Source organism: Eulemur rufifrons, chromosome 7 (genome assembly GCF_041146395.1).
Source record: "Eulemur rufifrons isolate Redbay chromosome 7, OSU_ERuf_1, whole genome shotgun sequence".
Taxonomy (NCBI): domain Eukaryota; kingdom Metazoa; phylum Chordata; class Mammalia; order Primates; family Lemuridae; genus Eulemur; species Eulemur rufifrons.
Window position 1 is genome coordinate 155,383,237 of NC_090989.1, and position 19,660 is coordinate 155,402,896.

General features: G+C 38.6%; 1 protein-coding gene across 1 annotated transcript in view; it reads left to right on the forward strand.

The window, feature by feature from the left end:
* Positions 1–243: 243 nt before the first annotated feature.
* DOCK3 (dedicator of cytokinesis 3) overlaps positions 244–19,660 on the forward strand; it is a 599,641-nt gene continuing 580,224 nt past the window's right edge. The window contains exon 1 of the mRNA XM_069473668.1: positions 244–617. Within this exon, the coding sequence (XP_069329769.1) occupies positions 581–617 (37 nt within the window). The 5' untranslated portion in view covers positions 244–580. The remainder of the gene's footprint in view (positions 618–19,660) is intronic.

A 19,660-nucleotide genomic window follows, 5' to 3' on the forward strand; every position in this document is an offset into this window, starting at 1 on the left:
TTGGCAATGGAAGTAGAAGCTGGTGGGGATTCAAGGGGGTTGCGCACCTGCCCAGCCTCTCCCGCTCCAGAGCTTGCTGTCTCTGAGGGCCCCTGACCGGCGGGGGAGCCTGTCCTGCGGGGGCCGGCCGGTCCAATCGCCTCTCGCAGATTTCCCTCCGCTAGCGCGCGGGCTCGGGCAGCGCGAGCCCGGGCGGCGCGAGCCCCTGCGCGGCGGGGAGTGGCGCATGCGCGGGCGTCCTGCGAGCCCGCTGAGGCGAGCCGAGCGGCGGCGGCGCGGGGAGCGGAGCGGCGGTGCTGTGAGGAACCGAGCCGCGGCGCGGGAGTGGCGGCGACGGACAGGTGGTGAGCCCTTGCCCGCGTCGCCCGGGGCTCCTGCACCACCCACGGAGCCTTGCGGTTCAGACGTGGCGGCGGTGGCAGTGGCATCCCGGACGGCCTGTGAGGGATGCGCCGCCCACTGCCCCGCGCCACCTGACCGCCCCCGCCTCGGCTCGCGGTGCGCCACAGCCGGGCCCGCGGCCGTCCCCGCCGCGCTGTCGCCCGGCCGCCGCGCCCGCGGAGCCGCGCCCGGCCCGGCCATGTGGACCCCCACAGAGGAGGAGAAATACGGCGTAGGTAGGTGAGGATTCGGCCTGGCTGCGGCCGGGATTCCACAGGACGCGCCTGAGCTCCGGGCCCTGCCTCGATTAGCTCCCTCGCGCCCCCGCCCCTGCCCGCAGGCTGCGCGGCCTCGGCGCAGGGTTGGGAGGGCGGTGCGGGGGCGGGAGTGGGCGCGGGTCTCCGGGTGCGCCGAGGGCGGCAGAGGGCGCTGGCGGCGCGGCCTCGGCAGGTGCGGCTCGCGGGAGGGGCCGGCGAGGCCCGGGGCGGTTGCCTGAGGTTTCTGGTGTAGGGCACAGGGCAGTTTTATTTAAGAAGCCAAATTCAGAGAATCTGTTTTTTTCTCTCCAAAACCCTGAATTTAATGAGATTTCCGCACCTGAGTTGATGAACCCGATGGCTGTTTAATTTTGGACTGGAACCTTAAAAAAAAAGGATGAAAAACGTTGACATCATTTTCTCAGTTCAAAATTTTGCAGACATTTGACTGCAAATGTTTCATCCGTTTTAATTTGTTTTGCCTGTAGCATTAGAAATAATTACCTTAAAATTGGAAGTGTTTTTTTGACACGTATCAATGTTAAGTTTAGGTATTTTATAGACACGGTTTTGCTTTTTAAAAATCCCTGTTTTCAGATGAAACCGTTATTCCTCTTAGAATCTTCTTTTTATCTGTTATGAGTGTTAAACTCCAGAAGCTAAATAATTCTTTTAACATTCAATTTCTTTAAAAAGACTATCCATTAATTTAAGGAACTGAATGTTAGTTTTACTTTTACAATATCAGTGTTTGTGACAACTACATGATAGAAGAGTTAAGCCACATTGCATTATTCTAAGTCATCTATCATCTTGTTCAGTTAGAAACATTTAAAATGTTGAGTGTACAGGTTTTTTTTTTTTTTTTCCCAAGCTTGTAATGGAAAATTTTAGATAGGAAATCTATCTAAGCATAGATTTTTGTTTCCCATTTTTACTGCAGTTTAATCAAGATTTGGTTCACAATTCACTACAAAATAACTTTTTAAAATGCAATGGTAACAAATATTTTGAAATACAGGCAAGTTATGTGAAAAAGTCATGTAAAAATGCAGTTTACTGAAATTTAGGTACCTGCACAGAGGTCTTCTGTGCTGGTAGAAAATCTTGTTTTGAAAGATACCTTTCTGAAAAAATTAGATATGCTAGGATGGAAGTGATAAAAGGAGCCCTACTTCTAGAGTCTCTCTCTAGAAGGAGTTGGGAAATGATGCAAAGAGCCAGGATTCACCTCTAGGGACATTTTACCCCTTCTCTTAAGCATTCCCCAAATACTAAGTTGATTCTGTGAAATGAGTTGATGTTTTCTTTTCTCCATAACTTGCTTTCAGAACTGCTTAATTAAAATAACAAGTAATTGATGTGAAAGTGGTCAATTGTCCAGTAGCATCTAAGTGATTAATTTCTTTCTTTTTGAGGAGGAACCTCTGAGTAATGGAAAAGGTGGAATTCAGAGTCCTGGCTTCTCTTTCCTGCTGTGGTGTGCAAGTTATTTAACATCATTTTCTTAATGCGTAAATTGGGGATAATGTTTAGCTATCTCACAAGGTTGTCAAAATCAAATGAGAGCATATCCAGTGCTTATTAAATGTTAGTTTCTTCTTTTCCCCTTAGTACTTAGACCAATAGTAATACTAAGTGTATTAGTTCTGAGACAGAGCCAGTGCAGGGTGATCAAGGTAGGTGTATGTGAATCTTAAAGCACTATGATTTGGGGTGTGATTTACTCAGCAAGGTGGAATGAAATTCTTGCATTCCTAGGACTGTGTGTTTAGTTTTAGAAAAATTGTTATTCTGTGTGGAGGGGAACAGCATGGGGTACAGGGCAGGACTTAAATGCTCGTTAAATGAGAGAGACAGTTATTCTGAAGACATTTCCTTAGCAGATGTGGTTTACTATAATTCAGATGTCTTTTCTGCCAAACCGGGCAACTCTCTCCCTATTTATCTCACACCTTTCTTCTACTGTCCCTTCCTTGGTTATGGTCTAAAAGTTTTTGTGTAAATTGTTTAAAACTCAGAACAAATTTTTTCCATAAGCATGTTAGGGCTACACTCCTAGGCCTTTTCATAAAATCCTGTTCACTCTATAAAGTAGCTTAAATATTGTACTTATAATGAGCAAAATAGTCAATTAAAATGACATTTTAGCTGCATTGTTTAATTGCTGTGAGGGCTAGCTTGAAAATTTAACCATTATTGTTCCTATGAGAACATGTTTTGAGTTTCAGCTTTGATTTTTATGACTAACTTGGAGCGCAGATTTCTGTCTCTGCTTGTCAATCTGTAATCCCACAGCAAGGAGGGAAAACTTACACTTACTTCCCACCAATTTGAAGAAATGTGAGGAGGAGGACCTCCTTTTGCCCTGATGTTGGTGAGGGAAGTAGTCCCCTGTTGCAGCAGTGCAAAGAGTTTTTTTCCACTGCAACTGTTCATCTGTATTTGACATTGGTAAGGCTTTTGAGATCATGTAGTAATATCTGACTGCCTTTTAAATTTTTTATAATATAGGAATTCTGCACAGGTTATAACATTTGGTTATATTTGGTTATTTATTTATGACTAGATGATACCTGGGCTTTCCTTTCCATTGTAATATTCTGTGATTGACTTTATAGGTGATGGGGAGGGCACTTCCTTTTTTTGAGGATCTATGATGGGCCAATAATTGTGACTTAATGTTACTCCGTGACAATTCCCAGTGTAGTCTTAATGTTATCTTTATTTATACAGATGAAGAAACGGGATCTCAGAGGTTGTTGATCCTTTTTTGTCCTTCAACAATTGTATATTCCCTTAATTTTCTTCTTGGCAATGGGCAATATTTTGTGATATACTTGTCTGTCTTGCCTCCTTCTCTAGTTTTATAAGAGATTGTTCTTTACTAAACCTGTTAGCCTGTGTTTTGACTTCTTATGTCTCTTCCTCTTAGAGGATCTCTGCTTTCCTTTCTGTTGCCATGAATGCTTAGAAAGCCCTCCATCCTTCCAATCTTTATTCTACCTTTCCAAGAAACTTCCTGCTCTGCAGTGCTTTAGGTGAGAAAAATTCAGCTATTTTTGTGAAACACTTGTCTTTCTCCATACAGATAGTACCAAAACTACCAAACACAGAAAACAAAACCCAAGAAAATACTTTTCTCACCCTTTAATAGCAGCAGCAGCAGCAAACAGCAACAATAAATAAAACAAAAAATAAACTAGAATAGAAAAGCAGTAAAGGTGTGAGTGAATATGTGTTAGTCTGACATCTTAGAAGCAGATGCCAACTCAGAAAGTCATCTTGTTGTTCTCCTGCTGTCAGGCAATTTTTTTAATAATTAAGGGTATTTATTGCTTATTTTTTCCTAATCCCCATTTGGTAGATGATGAAAAATTTTCCTCATTACCAACTAGAATATTTTACATTATAGTTTTCTAATGTTATATTTATTTTTTTCCTAATTTAGAAAGAAATGCATATTTTCTGCTTTACTTTTATCTAATTTCCTCTTGCTCGGTTTTTCCCAGATGGGGAGGGGAAAAAAAGCAGTTTTTTTTTTTTTAGCCCTAAGTCCTTAAAAGAAATTTAACTTATAAACATCTTGTGGTGCAGAGGAGTCTGAAGGTGGGAAGAGAATAGGTCCATGAAACCAGATCTGAAAGAACATTTTGTGGTCACAAAATTAGAGTAAAGCTGTTGGTAAACTGACTACAACTCACTGAAATAGCCTGAGGGCAGTATGTTCTTTAGTTACTTGCTCCTTGAGGGAAGCCCAGCTTTTGAAGTCTCTGGAAGGGTCCTAATACCTCTTTTAGAGGTAAAGACATCTACTCCAGGGGTAGAGAATATGTCATATACCCAGGATTTTATTTTGTTCTGAAAAGTGAGGATGTGCTTGATGTCTTATGATCAGGGGTTTAGTGTTTACAGGTTTAGTGTTTACATTTCATAATTCTACTTGAGCCTTACATCATAATATCACCTCTCCTCTCTTTTTTAAACAGTTGAGAAAGAAGCTTTAGCTGAGAGAAGTTAAGTGACTGATCTAAGGCACTTAAGCTAGTAAGTGCTGGATTGAGATTTGAACCCAGGATTTTGGGATTCTAAGCCAAAGATTATTTTATTACAACGTTGTCTCTGAAAGCAGTTTGTCAGTAGTGTGTGTCTCTGGCTTGAAAGATGAGGTATACTCTACTACTGGTTTTAATTTAAACTGGATATACATTGATAAGGACATGCGAAGTTCAGAAGGCAGGTTTTTATTCAGCCCTGAGGAGTATTATGGGTACTATTGCCCTCTTTTAAGGCATTGTTAGCAGGGGGAAAGAAGTTGAATTAAACAAAGACACATGTACCCAAATGTTTATAGCAGCACAATTCACAATAGCAAAGATGTGGAAACAACCCAAATGCCCATCAATACATGATTGGATTAGTAAACTGTGGTATATGTATACCATGGAATATTACTCAGCTATAAGGAATGATGAAGATACGACATTTCTATGGTTCTCCTGGAGAGAGTTGGAACCCATTATGTTAAGTGAAGTATCCCAAGAATGGAAAAACAAGCATCACATGTACTCACCAGAAAATTGGTTTCCCTGATCATCACCTAAATACAAATCTGGGAATGACACCAATTGGACATCAGACTGAGGTGGGGGGTGGGGGAGGGGATGGGGGTATGCCTACACAATGAGTGCATTGCGCACCGTTTGGGGAGTGGTAACACTTGAAGGTGCTGACTTGGGAAAGGGGGGGTGGGGAAAAAATATGAAACTGTTGTTTTTAACTTGCACTGTTCACTTAATAATTTATCATGAATATTTCCCATATTATTTCATATCATTGTTCAAGAAATAATGTATACATTATGAGGACATACTGTATCTAACAAGATATACTGTTAGACTCTTTGATTCTGTAAAATTAAATTGAAAAAAAAAAAGAATTACTTTTAAAAATTAAAAAAAAAAAGTTGAATTAAGTAAACATTTATTGAGTGTCTTCTTAAACCAAGATGGATTGATTTTGATCTGTCATTCTATAAAGCAAACAGGAAATAACATGAAATTATCAGCATTTTTAATAGAAAAGTTAATATAAAATCCTATTCAATAGAATTCAGGTTTACAGTTCATTTTATCATATAGTATTAGAATATGCTTTAGAAACATTAAGCTAAAATTGTAAACATAGGACCATTTTCTGTCTAGCATTTTTAGACAATATTCTGAAGCATGACAAACTCAAAGAATGGCCATTAATTTTTAGTAATTTGTATTTTGAATTTTTTTTTTTTTTTTTAAGACAGAGTCTTGCTCTGTGTCCCAGGCTAGAGTGCAGTGGCATCATCATAGCTCACTGCAACCTCAAACTCCTGGGTTCAAACAATTTTCCTGTCTCAACCTCCTGAGTAGCTGGAACTACAGGCATGCTCCTCCACACCCAGCTAATTTTTCTATTATTTTTTTGTAGAGATGGGGTCTAGCTCTTGCTCAGGCTGGTCTTGAACTCCTGGCCTCAAGCAATCCTCCTGCCTTGGCCTCCCAGAGTGCTAGGATTATAGGCATGAGCCACTGCACCAGCTTTGAATGTTTTTTAAATTCCTGTGTCTTTATTCTTGATTATAAGAATGATCTGAGATTATTCCCAATATGTAAGCATTATTGGTTGTGCTATATTAGGATTTTAGTTCCAATGTTGTACTTTCACTATAATGAACCTGTTTATGATTATGCTTTGAAGTGTCTTGTGTACCCCCTCTTGACAGATTTTGTATGGAAAAACTAGGTTTTTTTTCTGCACATAAAGGCTCTGGAAACCTTAATTTTTAAGAAATAAATACATTACGAAAGTATTTTAGCTGTGGCTCAGGTACTTGCAGTTGATTTGCTATATCACACATTAGGATACTCTAGTAAAGGTAATTACTATATTGGGAAATATCACTTTGAAGCTTCCTATTTTCCTGCTTAAGTACAATAGAATAAAATCCCAACCTCCTGCTTCCATCTGTTTCTCCCTCTCCCTTCAACACTCATTCATGACGAGTACATGTGGTGCCTATTCTTTCATTCTTGTGATACCTCACTTCGGACTGATCAACACTAAGGTGCTCACACAGTAGTAATATTCTTTGAGGGCAGGGGAGTTAGGGGTGGGTAAACTCATAACTAATGGACGTGGTGAGCATTATAGGAGGGGAAAGGCATGTCTGAAATCATCGTTGGGATTACGGCAAAGTCATAACATGTAACCAAAATGTACCCCCATAGTTTCCTGAAATAAAAAAAAATAAATTTATAAAAAGAGATAAAGCAAAAACCAAAAAACCAACCAACAAACAAAAAAAACCTCATTCATGAGCTCTTGGTGATGAGTGAGAACCAACATTGATGGAAGAATTATAGTGTGATAAACACAGAACTTTATAATACAGATTTAGTACCATACCTCCACAGATGTGCATTTGGCCTTATAAACACATCTAGTGACAGTGCACTCACCATTCTTGGGACAGCCCATTATATTGTTAGATAGCTGTAATTAGAACAGCTTTTTTTTTTTTTTTCTTTGAGACAGAGTCTCACTCTGTTACCCTGAGTAGAGTGCTGTGACATCAGCCTAGCTCACAGCAACCTCCAACTCCTGGGCTCACGTGATCCTCCTGCCTCAGCCTCCCAGGTAGCTGGGACTACAGGTGTGCACCATGATGCCTGGCTAATTTTTCTATTTTTCAGTAGAGATGGGGTCTCTCTCTTCCTCAGGCTGGTCTTGAACTCCTGAGCACAGGTGATCCTCCTGCCTGAGCCACCGCTAGAACATTCTTCTTTATTGAATAGAGTAATGACGCTCTGTATTTTCCTTTTTCTTTTTTTTTTTGTATGTATATATTTTTTGAGACAGAGTCTTACTCTGTTGCCAAGGCTAGAGTGCCGTGGCATCAGCCTAGCTCACTGCAAACTCAAGCTCCTGGGCTCAAGCAATCCTTCTGCCTCAGCCTCCCCAGTAGCTGGGATTACAGGCATGCGCCACCATGCCCGGCTAATTTTTTCTATATGTATTTTTAGATGTCCGTATAATTTCTTTCTATTTTTAGTAGAGACGGGATCTGGCTCTTGCTCAGGCTGGTCTCGAACTCCTGAGCTCAAACCATCCGCCGCCTCGGCCTCCCAGAGTGCTGGAATTACAGGCGTGAGCCACCGCGCCTGGCCTGTATTTCTCTTGTAAGTCCTTGTTCTGTGCCTACATATAAATAACTTGCGTCAAAGCCCTGTAATAAGTAATAAATTTTAGAACTCTTTGGATTTTATAGATAGTATGGTTTAAGGCTCCAGAGCTAAGACTAGGTGGAATGGCTAGCATTCATTAAGTGTTTACTGTGTGCCCAGCACTTTCATGTATGTTATGGCTCAAATTTGCCTTTTTAGCCTCATCTGTGACTGACTTGTGCTTTACACGTTAGCCAAATTTAACTTTCCCCATGTTCCTCTGTTTGTGCTTATTTATACCAGTGCTGCCACGTGCCAGGACTATTTCCTGCCTATTAAACATTTCTTATTTGCTGTGTCCTGTCTTTGTTTATATTATTCCTTCTACACAGGTTGTCTTTTCCCCATGTCTTCATCTCTTGAATTATTTCCTGTCTGTCAAGATTCCTCTCATATATTGCTTTCTCTGTAAATCCTTTTCCATATCCTTGACAATACCCTTCTCTTTCTCCAACCAGATATATTTTATTCTGCTAAATCCTATAGTACTTTGTACCTTACAGTGGTATATTTGCTTTATCCTCTTCCATTAGACTTTCCAACTTTTGACTATGATCTATGGTAGAAATACATTTGAAGTTATCTTGTATGTGTGTATGTATAATATATATGTTAATAGTTATATGTATACATATGTATGAAAAAGTTAAACAAAAATTTAAAGATGTAGTACTTAGTCTTACTGTGTGCTTTGAACAGTGTATGCTGATATTTTCTATTTCATTAATAATATTGGTGATAGTTTAATTGATTTTGTGACTCATGGTTAAAATAACATACTTTAGGCTACAAACTCTTAAAAGCAGGGATCATGCCATGTTTATCTTTTTTTTTTTTCTTTCTTTTGAGACAGAGTCTTGTTCTGTCACTTGGGCTAGATTGCTATGGCCTGATCATAGGTCACTGCAGCCTCAGACTCCTGAGCTCAAGCAATTCTCCTGCCTCAGCCTCTTAAATAGCTGGGACTAACAGGCGTGCGCCACTATGCCTGGCTAATTTTTCTATTTTTTGTAGAGATGGGGGTCTCACTCCTGCTCAGGCTGGTCTCAAACTCCTGGCCTCATGCAGTCCTCGAGACTCGTCCTCCCAGAGTGCTAGGATTGTAAGTGTGAGCGACCGTGCCTGGCCATATCTTCGTATTCTTTTTTTTTTTTGAGACAGAGTCTTGCTCTGTTGCCCAGGCTAGACTGTTGTGGCGTCAACCTAGCTCACAGCAACCTCAAACTCCTGGGCTAAAGCGAGCCTCTTGCCTCAGCCTCCCAAGTAGCTGGGACTACAAGCATGTGCCACTACACCTTGCTAATTTTTTTCTATTTTTAGTAGGAAAAAAAAAGGCTGGTCTCGAACTCCTGAGCTCAAGCGATCCTCCTGCCTTGGCCTCCCAGAGTGCTAGGATTACAGGCATGAGCCACTGCACCTGGCCTGTCTTTGTATTCTTGGCAGACATAATTCAGTATTTGGCCTATAGAAGTTTTTATACATGGATTTGTAGTATTGAATTAGACATTTTTGTTAATGTGGTATAAAGCCTGAGTTTTGGAGACTTTGAAGCTGCCATTTCACACTAATTGCTCAATGAATTTATAACTAAATTCTAGGTTTTATTTCATATGAAGTTAAAACTGTATCTCCTCTATTCTGAACTTGTATAATTGATATTAAACATATACGTCAAATTTTAGTTTCATTTTTAAAAGATTTTAAAAATTTATTTCTGTTACATTTTAACCTATATTTGGCTCATTGATACAAACTGTCAGATCTTTTTGAAGCTTAAATTTGTGATCCCACATATTATCTTTTTCTTGAACCTTTATCTACACAATTGATAAGCCTATCTTCTTTTTCCAAGTGGCTACTAAAAATGTTGAATAGGATAGGAAAAAATTTTATTGCCCTGGAAGGAAGTGTCTAATGTCTAAAAAAGTGGATTTTGCAATGTTGTGTTTTGAATGCAAATTATCTGGATGAACATTTCATGACAGTGCCAGCTGTGCCACCTTTGTGAACCTGATAGTGTTTGGGATTAGGGTGGGCTCCTGGCCAGACTGTGGTTTTTGGCAGAGGTATTTTAGAGGAGGAAAGATTGTACTAAGAGGTCTGTATGGATTTACTTTTAAGCATGGGGAATGACAAATATAAGCATTGAAAAAATGTTGACTCCATTTTCATCTTCATGTACAGGAGGAAGGGTGTCACTAAACTTTTCTTGAGTTTTGTTTCTGACGTTCTCTCCACATTCCCTACACTGTAGATATGGTAGACAACTCACCCTTTTCCAGACAGGCCTATAAATTTCCTGTGTTTGTCGCTTTGCTCAGGTGGTTGTTATATCAGCGATCCCCAACCTTTTTGATACCAGGGAGTTTCATGGAAGATAATTTTTCCACAAATGGTGAGGTGGAGTGTGGTGGGTGATACGGAGCTCAGGCAGTGATTCAAGGCCAGTTTGCTAATGGGCCATGGACTAGTAACAGGCTGTGGCCAGGGGTTTGGGAACCGCAGTATTGTATGACTAGAATACTATGACTGCCTTTATGTGCCTGAGGAATGCCAACTGAAAAAGCTCAAATGTCATCTCCTCTTTGGTGCCTTTCCCAGCTCTTCCTGATATAAATAAGCATTGCTGCTTTTCCTACTGTAGTTGGTATCCACCTCTAGTATGGCATTTATCCGTTTAGATCATGCTTAATTGCATCTCTTTGACTCAGGGGACTGAGTTTCTTGAGGACAAGGAACTTTGTCTTCATGTTTGTATCATCAGGACCTAGTACATTGTACTTGTACATTTAATTAAAAGTCCAACCTAGTGAAGAGTTTTATTTTGCTTTGTTAATCTTGGTGGTATTTTAAAAGGCAGACTGTAAATAATATTTGATTGTTAGAAATTTGTGACATCATGAATATACTTTTTTTCTTGGTTTTTCTCTTTCCTGAGCCTGTCAGAGAGGTTTACTATCTACAGCTGAGTTCAAATGACTGATTTTGGGTGGGAGCCTTAGGATTCCCATATGGATCCTTCTCCACATAGTGTTTCACAGTTACCACAGCAGTGATTCAGAAATCTTGCAGCAGGTAATTGGGATGCAGTTTGAAATTATCCCAGCAATGCCTGTTCCATTTGACACCTTTGGGGAATGCTATGTTTTGGATGAGTGACTTTTCCAAAGACCTCAAAGTTAAACCTTTAAGAGCCCAAGAAGAGATTTTGTCTATTTTTGTTGGATTTTTCCTAAACCATAGCATATTCTAGTCTTCCCTGTATTGTGAATTCAATTATGTTGAATACATTTGAGCTTTTCATTTTTCTATGTAACATTTCCCTCTGATTACATAACATATATATCATTATAGAAATGTCAGTAAATATAGAAAAACAAACACAAAAATAAAGGAAGTGTCATTTTTTTGTCCCCAGACAGAACCTTTCTCAACATATTGGCATATCTTTCCACTCTTTTTTATGCATATATATTTAAGTAGACATTTAGAATAAATTTAGGACCTTACGGTTTATATTGTCTTATAATCTACTTTTATTTTAAATCTGTTATACTATGAACATTTTATATCTGGAATGTTCATTGTTGTTATGACTGCTGTTGCCTAATATGGATATACTCTAATTTTCTACTTTTGAGCAGTTGATTGTTTGGAGTGAGCTATTGCCAAGTTGTCCTCTAGGGCAGTGAGGGTTCTTGTTTTCTGCACCGTTGTCAGCATAGGGCAGTATTTCCTCTACAGATTTGCATTTTCAAAAATTTCAAAACTAATACATACTTGAGAGGAATAAATCCTCAAGCATTACAAAAGTAAAGGGTCCCCTACTGGCAGTTCTACTTGGGTATCAATTGTTTAACTGAATTTCTGATGATTTGACATTATTAATACAAACATGTGATTATGATGTTAATACAGTAATAATTTCTTTCTTCCTCACTGAAATCCATAGGAAAATTTTTAGTTCCATTTTGTGGTTCTCTTGTTTATTTGTTCCTCTTCTCATCTGGTTCTGATGTTTGTAGGGAATTTTGGAGGGTGGCTATGTAGGATTCTTTGACTCACTATCAATGAATTTAAATGGTATTTTTGTTTTGTTTTGGTATCCTTTTTACCTCTGTACATTTCTTTTCTCTGTAGCTACTTGGGGTATTATCCTTTTCCTTTTCCAATTTGGCAGCAACTCATTGCTGTTTGCTTCTCTCTCCACCCATACGTTTGCAAGCTAGACCTGAATTGAACTTGGTCAAGGGAAACTGAGAAATCAAATGTGTGAAAAAATAAAGTGGCTCCTTTCCTCTCCTGTGGTGTGAGATTCAGTTCCTTTGTTATAGACTCAATCCTGTTAAAAGAACTTTCTGACTCATGGTCCAAGCCCTTTAGGAATGTCTGTCTTTGGAACAGAGGCAATACTCTGGGAGTGATGGAACCCAATGTAAATTTGGTCTGTGTAGAGGGAAGTTTCTCTTCTGGGTGGATGCATATGGTACTGCTGCAACCATCTTATCATGAGGAAAGCCAGGAAGGAGGGGGTTTTATTTTGTTTTTCAGTATAGGAATGGGAAGAAACACTTAGTGCTTGGAGCACTATGGATGGCGGAAAGGAACTTTTTGAAATGAAAATGTTTTGATACATTTAAATATACCAAATGTTTAAGCTATAATATGTAATATATAAATATAATGTAAATATATAACTATACTGAGCCAGTGGTATATGATTGTAAGTAATGATACTGTGGTTGTTCTACAAGTGCTCATTGTTTTTTTTTGATTTGCTCTTTCAGAAATTGTAGCAGGTTTCTGTGTTAGGTATATAGAGTAATGGGTTTTAATCGGTTAACTCTTCACTTTGATATTTTTTGATTTTTAAAAATTTGTTTTTTCTTATTTTTATTGTGTTTAGATATGCATAACGTTTACATTTTACCCATTTTAAGTGTACAATTGAGTGGCATTAAGTGTTTATAACCAGCACCATTATTTCCAGAACTTTTTCATCATCTCAAATAGAAACTCTGTACCCATTAAGGAATAACTCCCCATTCCTCTGTATCCCCAGCCCCTGGTAACCTCTGTTCTACTTTCTGTCTCTATGAATTTGACTATTCTAGGTACCTCATGTAAGTGGAATCATACAATATTTGTTCTTTTGTATCTGGCTTATTTCACTTAGCCTAAGATTTTCAAGTTTCATCTGTGTTGTACATATCAAAATTTCCTTCCTTTTTTATAGCTGAATAATATTCTATTGTATGTGTATGTATCCCATTTGTTTATCCATTCATCTGTTGATAGATACACTTAGGTTTTTTCTATCTTTCAGCTGCTGTGAATAAAGCTGCTGTGTACATTGATGTGCAGATATCTGTTTGAGTCCCTATTTTCAGTTCTCTTGTGTAGATACCTAAGATTGGAATTGCTGGATCATATGATTATTCCCTGTTTAACTTTTGAAAATATCTCCAAACTTTTTTCCTTGGTAGTTGTACTATTTTACATTCCTGTCAGCAATGAATGAGGGTTCCAGTTCCTCCACGTCCTCACCAACACTTCTTATTTTCCACTTTTTAAAAAAATACTAGCCACATTAATGGGTATGAAGTGATATCTCATTGTAGTTTTGAATTGCATTTCCCAACTCAGTGATTAGTGATATTGAGCACCTTTTCATGTGCTTTTTGGCCATCTGTGTATCTTCTTTGTAGAAATGTCTGTTCAAGTCTTTTGCCCATTTTTGAATTGGATTGTTTGCTTTTTGTTGTTGAATTGTGGGAGCTCTTTATATTTTCTGGATATTAATCCCTTAGGGAATTGAATAGGATAAGTGAATTGCAGATATTTTTGCCCATTCTGTGGTTATCTTTTCACTCTCTTGGTAGTGTCTCTAGATGTATAAAAGTTTTTAATTTTGATGAAGTCCAATTTATCTATTTTTTTCTTTTCTTATCTGTGCTTTTGGTGTCATACTTCACAAATATTGCCAAATTCAAGGTCATAAAGATTTTTCCATATTGTTGTTGTAAATTTTCTTTTATTGTGATAAAATATATGTAACAAAATTTGCCATTTTGACTATTTTTCATGTGGAGTTCCATGGCATTAAGTATGTTCATATTGTTGTGCAACCATAACCACTATCCATCTCCAGAATTTTTTCATCATCCCAAACTGAAATTTTGTACACATTAAGCAAGAACTCCCCATTCCCCGTCTCCTAACACCTGGCAACTACTATTCTACTTTTTTTTTTTTTTTTTTTTTTTGTGAAAGGGTCGCACTCTTGCCCAGACTGAAGTGCAGGGGTATGATCATGGTTCACTGTAACCTTGAACTCCTGGCCTCAAGTGAGCCTCTTGCGTTAGCCTCCCAAGTAGCTAGGACTATGGGTGTACACCACCATGCCTAGGTAATTTTAATTTTTGATTTTTTTTGTAGAGACAGGATCTTGCTATGTTGCCCAGGCTAATCTCAAATGCCTGGCCTCAAGTGATTCTCCCTACTCAGCCTCCCAAAGTGCTGGGATTGTAGATGTGAGCACCATGCATGGCCACTATTCTGTCTCTGTAGTGTGGGGTTTTTTTTTTTTTTTCCTTTTGAGATAACATCTTGCTATGTTGCCCAGGCTGATCTTGAACTCCTGGCCTTAAGTAATCCTCGCACCTTGGTCTCCCAAAGTGCTAAGATTACAGATGCGAGTCACTGCGCGCATCCTGTAGTATATTTTGAAGTCATGTAGTGTGATGCCTTCAGTTTTGTTCATTGTTCTCAGTATTGCTTTGTCTTTTACAGATCTTTTGTGGTTCCATACGAATTTCTGGATCGTTACTTTGTTTCTGTGAAGAATGTCATTGATGTTTTCATAGGGATTGCATTGAATCTACATATTGGTTTGGGTAGTATGGTTATTTTTAAAAATATTAATTCTTCTGATTCATGAACATGGGATTTCTTTCCATTTCTTTTTGTCCTGTTCAATTTTTTCCATCAGTGCTTTGTTGTTTTTGTTATAGAGGTCTTTCACCTCTTTGGTTAAACTTATTCCTAGGTATTTTATTTTTTTGTGGTGATTGTAAATGAGATTTCTTCCTTGATTTCTCTTTTAGCTAGTATGTTATTGGCATATAGAAATGCTACTGATTTTTGTATATTGATTTTGTATCCTGCAACTTTACTGAATTCATTTGTCAGTTCTGAGAGTGTTTTTGTATGCTGCAACTTTACTGAATTCGTTTATGAGTTCTGAGAGTGTTTTGGTGGCGACTTTAGGTTTTTCTTTGTATAATATCATGTATTCTACAAAGACGGATGGTTTGACTGCCTTTTTCCCAGTTTGGATGCCTTTTATTACTTTTTCTTGCCCGATGGCTGTAGTTAGGACTTCAGGTACTATGTTGAATAAGGGTCATGAATATGGGCACCCTTGTCTTGTTACAGTTCTTAAAGGAAAGGCTGTCAGCTTTTCCCTATTCAGTATGATGTTATTTGTTGGTTTGTCATATATGGCTTTTACTATGTTTAGGTAAGTTCCTTCTATGCCTTTGTTTAGTTTTTATCATGAAGGCATGTTGAATTTTATCAAATGCTTTTTCTGCATCTATTGAGTTAATCCTATGGTTTTTGTTCTTCATTCTGTTGATATGATGTATCACATTTATTGATTTGTATATGTTGAACCATCCTTGCATCCTGGGATAAATCCCACTTATTCATGGTGTATTATCTTTTTGGTATATTGTTGGATTCAGTTTGCTAGTATTTTGTTGAGGATTTTTGTGTCTGTGTTCATAAGGGATATGAGCCTGTAGTTTTTGTTGTTGTTGTTGTTTCTTTGTCTGGTTTTGGTATCAGGGTAATGGTGGCCTTATAAAATGAGTTGGGAAGGATTTGTTCCACCTTAATTTTTGAAATAGTTTGAGAAGAAGTGGTGTTAATTTCTTTTTTATAAGTTTGATAGAATTTACAGTAAAGCCATCTGGTCCTGGGCTTTTCTTTGTTGGGAGGCTTTTTATTACTGATTCTATCTTGCTACTCATTGCTTTGTTCAAGTTTTCTATTCCTTGTTTCTGTCTTGGTAGGTTGTATGTGTTCAGGAATTTATCCATTTCCTTTAGGTTTTCCAATTTGTTAGCATAAAATTAACAAAGTTAAAGTCTACTGATCCTTTGTATTTCTGTGGTATCAGTTATAATGTCTCCTTTTTCATTTACGATTTTTTTGTTTTTTTAATCTCTTTTTCTTGGTTACTCTAGGGTTTATTGATTTTGTTCATCTTTTCAGAAAATGAACTTTTTGTTTTGTTGATCCTTTGTATTTTTGAAATCTATTTTGTTTAGTTCTGTTCTTCTCTTTATTATTTTTTTCCTTCTCTAATTTTGAGGTCGGTTCTTTTCTAGTTCCTTGAGGTATATCATGAGGTTGTTTATTTCTGCTTTTTTGATGTAGGTGTTTATTGTTGTAAACTTTCTTCTTAGCACTGCTTTTTATGTATTCCGTAGGTTTAGGTATGTTGGGTTTCCATTTTCATTTGTTTTAAGAAATTGTTTTACTTCCTTCTTAATTTTTTATTGATCTAGTGGTGGTTCAGAATCATGTTGTTTAATTTCTATGTATTTGTAGTTTCCAGAATTCTTTGTTATTTATTTATTTTTGTGAGACAGAGTCTCACTTTGTTGCCTGGGCTAGAGTGCCGTGGCGTCAGCCTAGCTCACAGCAACCTCAAACTCCTGGGCTCAAGCAATCCTCCTGCCTCAGTCTCCCAAGTAGCTGGGACTACAGGCATGCGCCACCATGCCTGGCTAATTTTTGGTATATATATTTTTAGCTGTCCATATAATTTCTTTCTATTTTTAGTAGAGATGGGGTCTCACTCTTGCTCAGGCTGGTCTCGAACTCCTGAGCTCAAACAATCTGCCCGCCTCGGCCTCCCAGAGTGCTAGGATTATAGGCGTGAGCCACTGTGCCTGGCCCAGAATTCTTTGTTATTAATTTCTAGTTTTATTCCTTTGTGGTCTGAGAAGATACTTGATATGATTTTGATTTTTAAAAACTTTTTGAGGCTTGTTTTATGGCTTAACATATAGTCTGTCCTGGAGAAAGTTTTGTGTGATAATGAGAAGGATGTGCATTCTGCAGCTGTTAGATGAAATATCCTATAAATGTCTGTTAGTTCCCTTTGTTCTATAGTGCAGGTTAAGTCTGATGTTTCTTTGTTGATTTTTTGTCTAGAAGATCTGTATAATGCTGAAAGTGGGGTTGTTGAATTCCGCAACTACTATTGGATTGGCGTTTCTCTCTTTAGTTCTGATATTTGCTTGTATATCTGGGTGTTCTGGTATTGGATACATATGTATTCCCAATTGTTATATCCTCCTTATATAAATATAAAGTTTTATAATGACTTTCTTTGTTACTTTTTATGTTTTTTGACTTAAAGTCTATTTTGTTTGGTATGAGTATAGCTCCTCCTATATGCTTTTGGTTTCCATTTGCATGGATTTTTCCCCCCCCAATCCTTTCACTTTCAGTCTATGTGAATCTTTATAAGTGAGTTTCTTGTAGGAAGCATTTTCTTGGGTTTTGTTTTTTTATCCATTCAGCTAGTCTGTATCTTTTAATTGGGGAATTTAAACCATTTACGATCATGTTTTTTTGTGATAGATGAGTACTTACACCTGTCATTTTGTTAATTTTTTATCTAATTATTTTGTATATACCTGTACCTTTCTTCCTCTCCTATTGTTTACTTTTACAATGTAGTGGTTTTTGTAGTAGCAACATTTGAATCCTCTTTTTCCTTTGTGCGTCTGCTCTTCCAGTAAGCTTTATACTTCTGTGTGTTTTCATGATGGTACATATCATCCTTTCACTTTCAGATATAGGACTTCCTTTTGCATTTTTTGTAGGGCTGGGTATAGTATTGTTTACTAGCAGTTTTTTTCTTTTAGCGCTTTGATTATATCATCCTGTTTTCTATTGGCCTTTAAGCTGTCTGCTAAGAAAGCCACTGTTAGTCTGATGGCGTTTCCTTGTATGTGACTTGATGCTTTTCTCTTTCTGTTTTTAGAATTCTCTCTTTGTCTCTGACTTTTGACAATTTTACAATAGTTTATCTTTTTTTTTTTTTTTTTTGAGACAGAGTCTCACTCTGTTGCCCGGGCTAGAGTGAGTGCCGTGGCATCAGTCTAGCTCACAGGAACCTCAAACTCCTGGGCTTAAGCAATCCTACTGCCTCAGCCTCCCAAGTAGCTGGGACTACAGACATGTGCCATCATGCCCGGCTAATTTTTTCTATATATATTTTTAGTTGGCCAGATAATTTGTTTCTATTTTTAGTAGAGACGGGGGTCTCTCTCTTGCTCAGGTTCGTCTCGAACTCCTGACCTCGAGCAATCCACCTGCCTTGGCCTCCCAGAGTGCTAGGATTACAGGCATGAGCCACCACACCTGGGCTACAATAGTTTATCTTGAAGATCTATACTATACTATAGTGTGTTTTGGATTGACCCTTTTGGGAGATCTTTTAGTTTCCTGTTTCTGAATGTTTTTATCTCTTGCAAGACTTGGAAAGATTTTAGCTATTATTTCATTAAGTAAGTTTTCTATACCTTTGCACGTTGGTTTACCTCTCCTCTGGAACTCCCCCAATTTGAATATTTCTTCACTTTATGGTGTCCCAAATATAATGTCATAAGGCTTTCTTTATTCTTTTACGTTCTTTTTCCTTTTTTTTTGTCTGACTGGGTTATTTCCAAAGACCTGTCTTCAAGTTCACAAATTCTTCTGTTTGCCCTATTCTGTTTTTTAAGTTTACAATCTTTTTTTTTTTAAATTTTAGTGATTGAATTCTTCAGTTCTAGGATTTTTGTTTGAGTCTTTCTTATTGTATCTCTTTGTTGAATTTTTCATTCAGATCATGAATTGTTTTTATCATCTTTGTGTTATTTATCTGTGTTTTCTTTTATCTTGCTGAGTTTCTTCAGTATCAATATTTTAAATTTTTCAGGCATTTTTTAGGTTTCCTTTTCTGTGTGATCTGTTACTAGAGAATTATTGTGTCCCTTTGGCGGTGTCATGTTTCCTTGCTTTTTCGTACTTTTTTTTATCATTGCGTTGATACCTGCACATCTGGCATAACAGTTCCCTCTACTATAGATAGATATATCTATAGTATTTGTTGGGTGGGGTGCTTTGGCTTTGATTCTGGGTAGGTGTAATAGTGTGGTGTCTATGATTTCTTTGGCTATGATTAGTGTCAGTGAGGTCTGTGAGTTCCTGAGTGGCATAGGCTGCAGTTGTTAGTGGAGGCTGTGGTGAAGCTTTGCTGGGGATGAGGATGCCCAATGTAAGGTGCCTGAGGTGAGCTAGTCCTCGGGCACCAGTGATGGCTACGATGTTCCAAATATGCTTTTCCTTGGGCCCCCATGTGTATGTGGGCACTGGCAGTGGCAGGTCCACACTCTCTGGTCAATGGGCCTCCAAGTGGCATGCTTGCTTGGTGGCAGTGGCAGTGGGGGGCTGGGCAGGCAGGTCCGCAGGCCCCTGGGACCACAGGCGTGTGTGGTATGGGCAGTGGCAGTAGTGGTAGTGGGTTGGCCCTTGGGTCCCTGAATGGCACACATGGGCACCAGCGGTGGTGGTGTAGGGCTGGGTGCACCATGAGTGTGCCAGTCTTTAGGCTCCCAGGTGATGTATGCAGGTGGTAGCAGCGGCAGCAGTCTTGCTGTGCTGGTCCCTGGGCCCCTCAGAGGCACACATGGG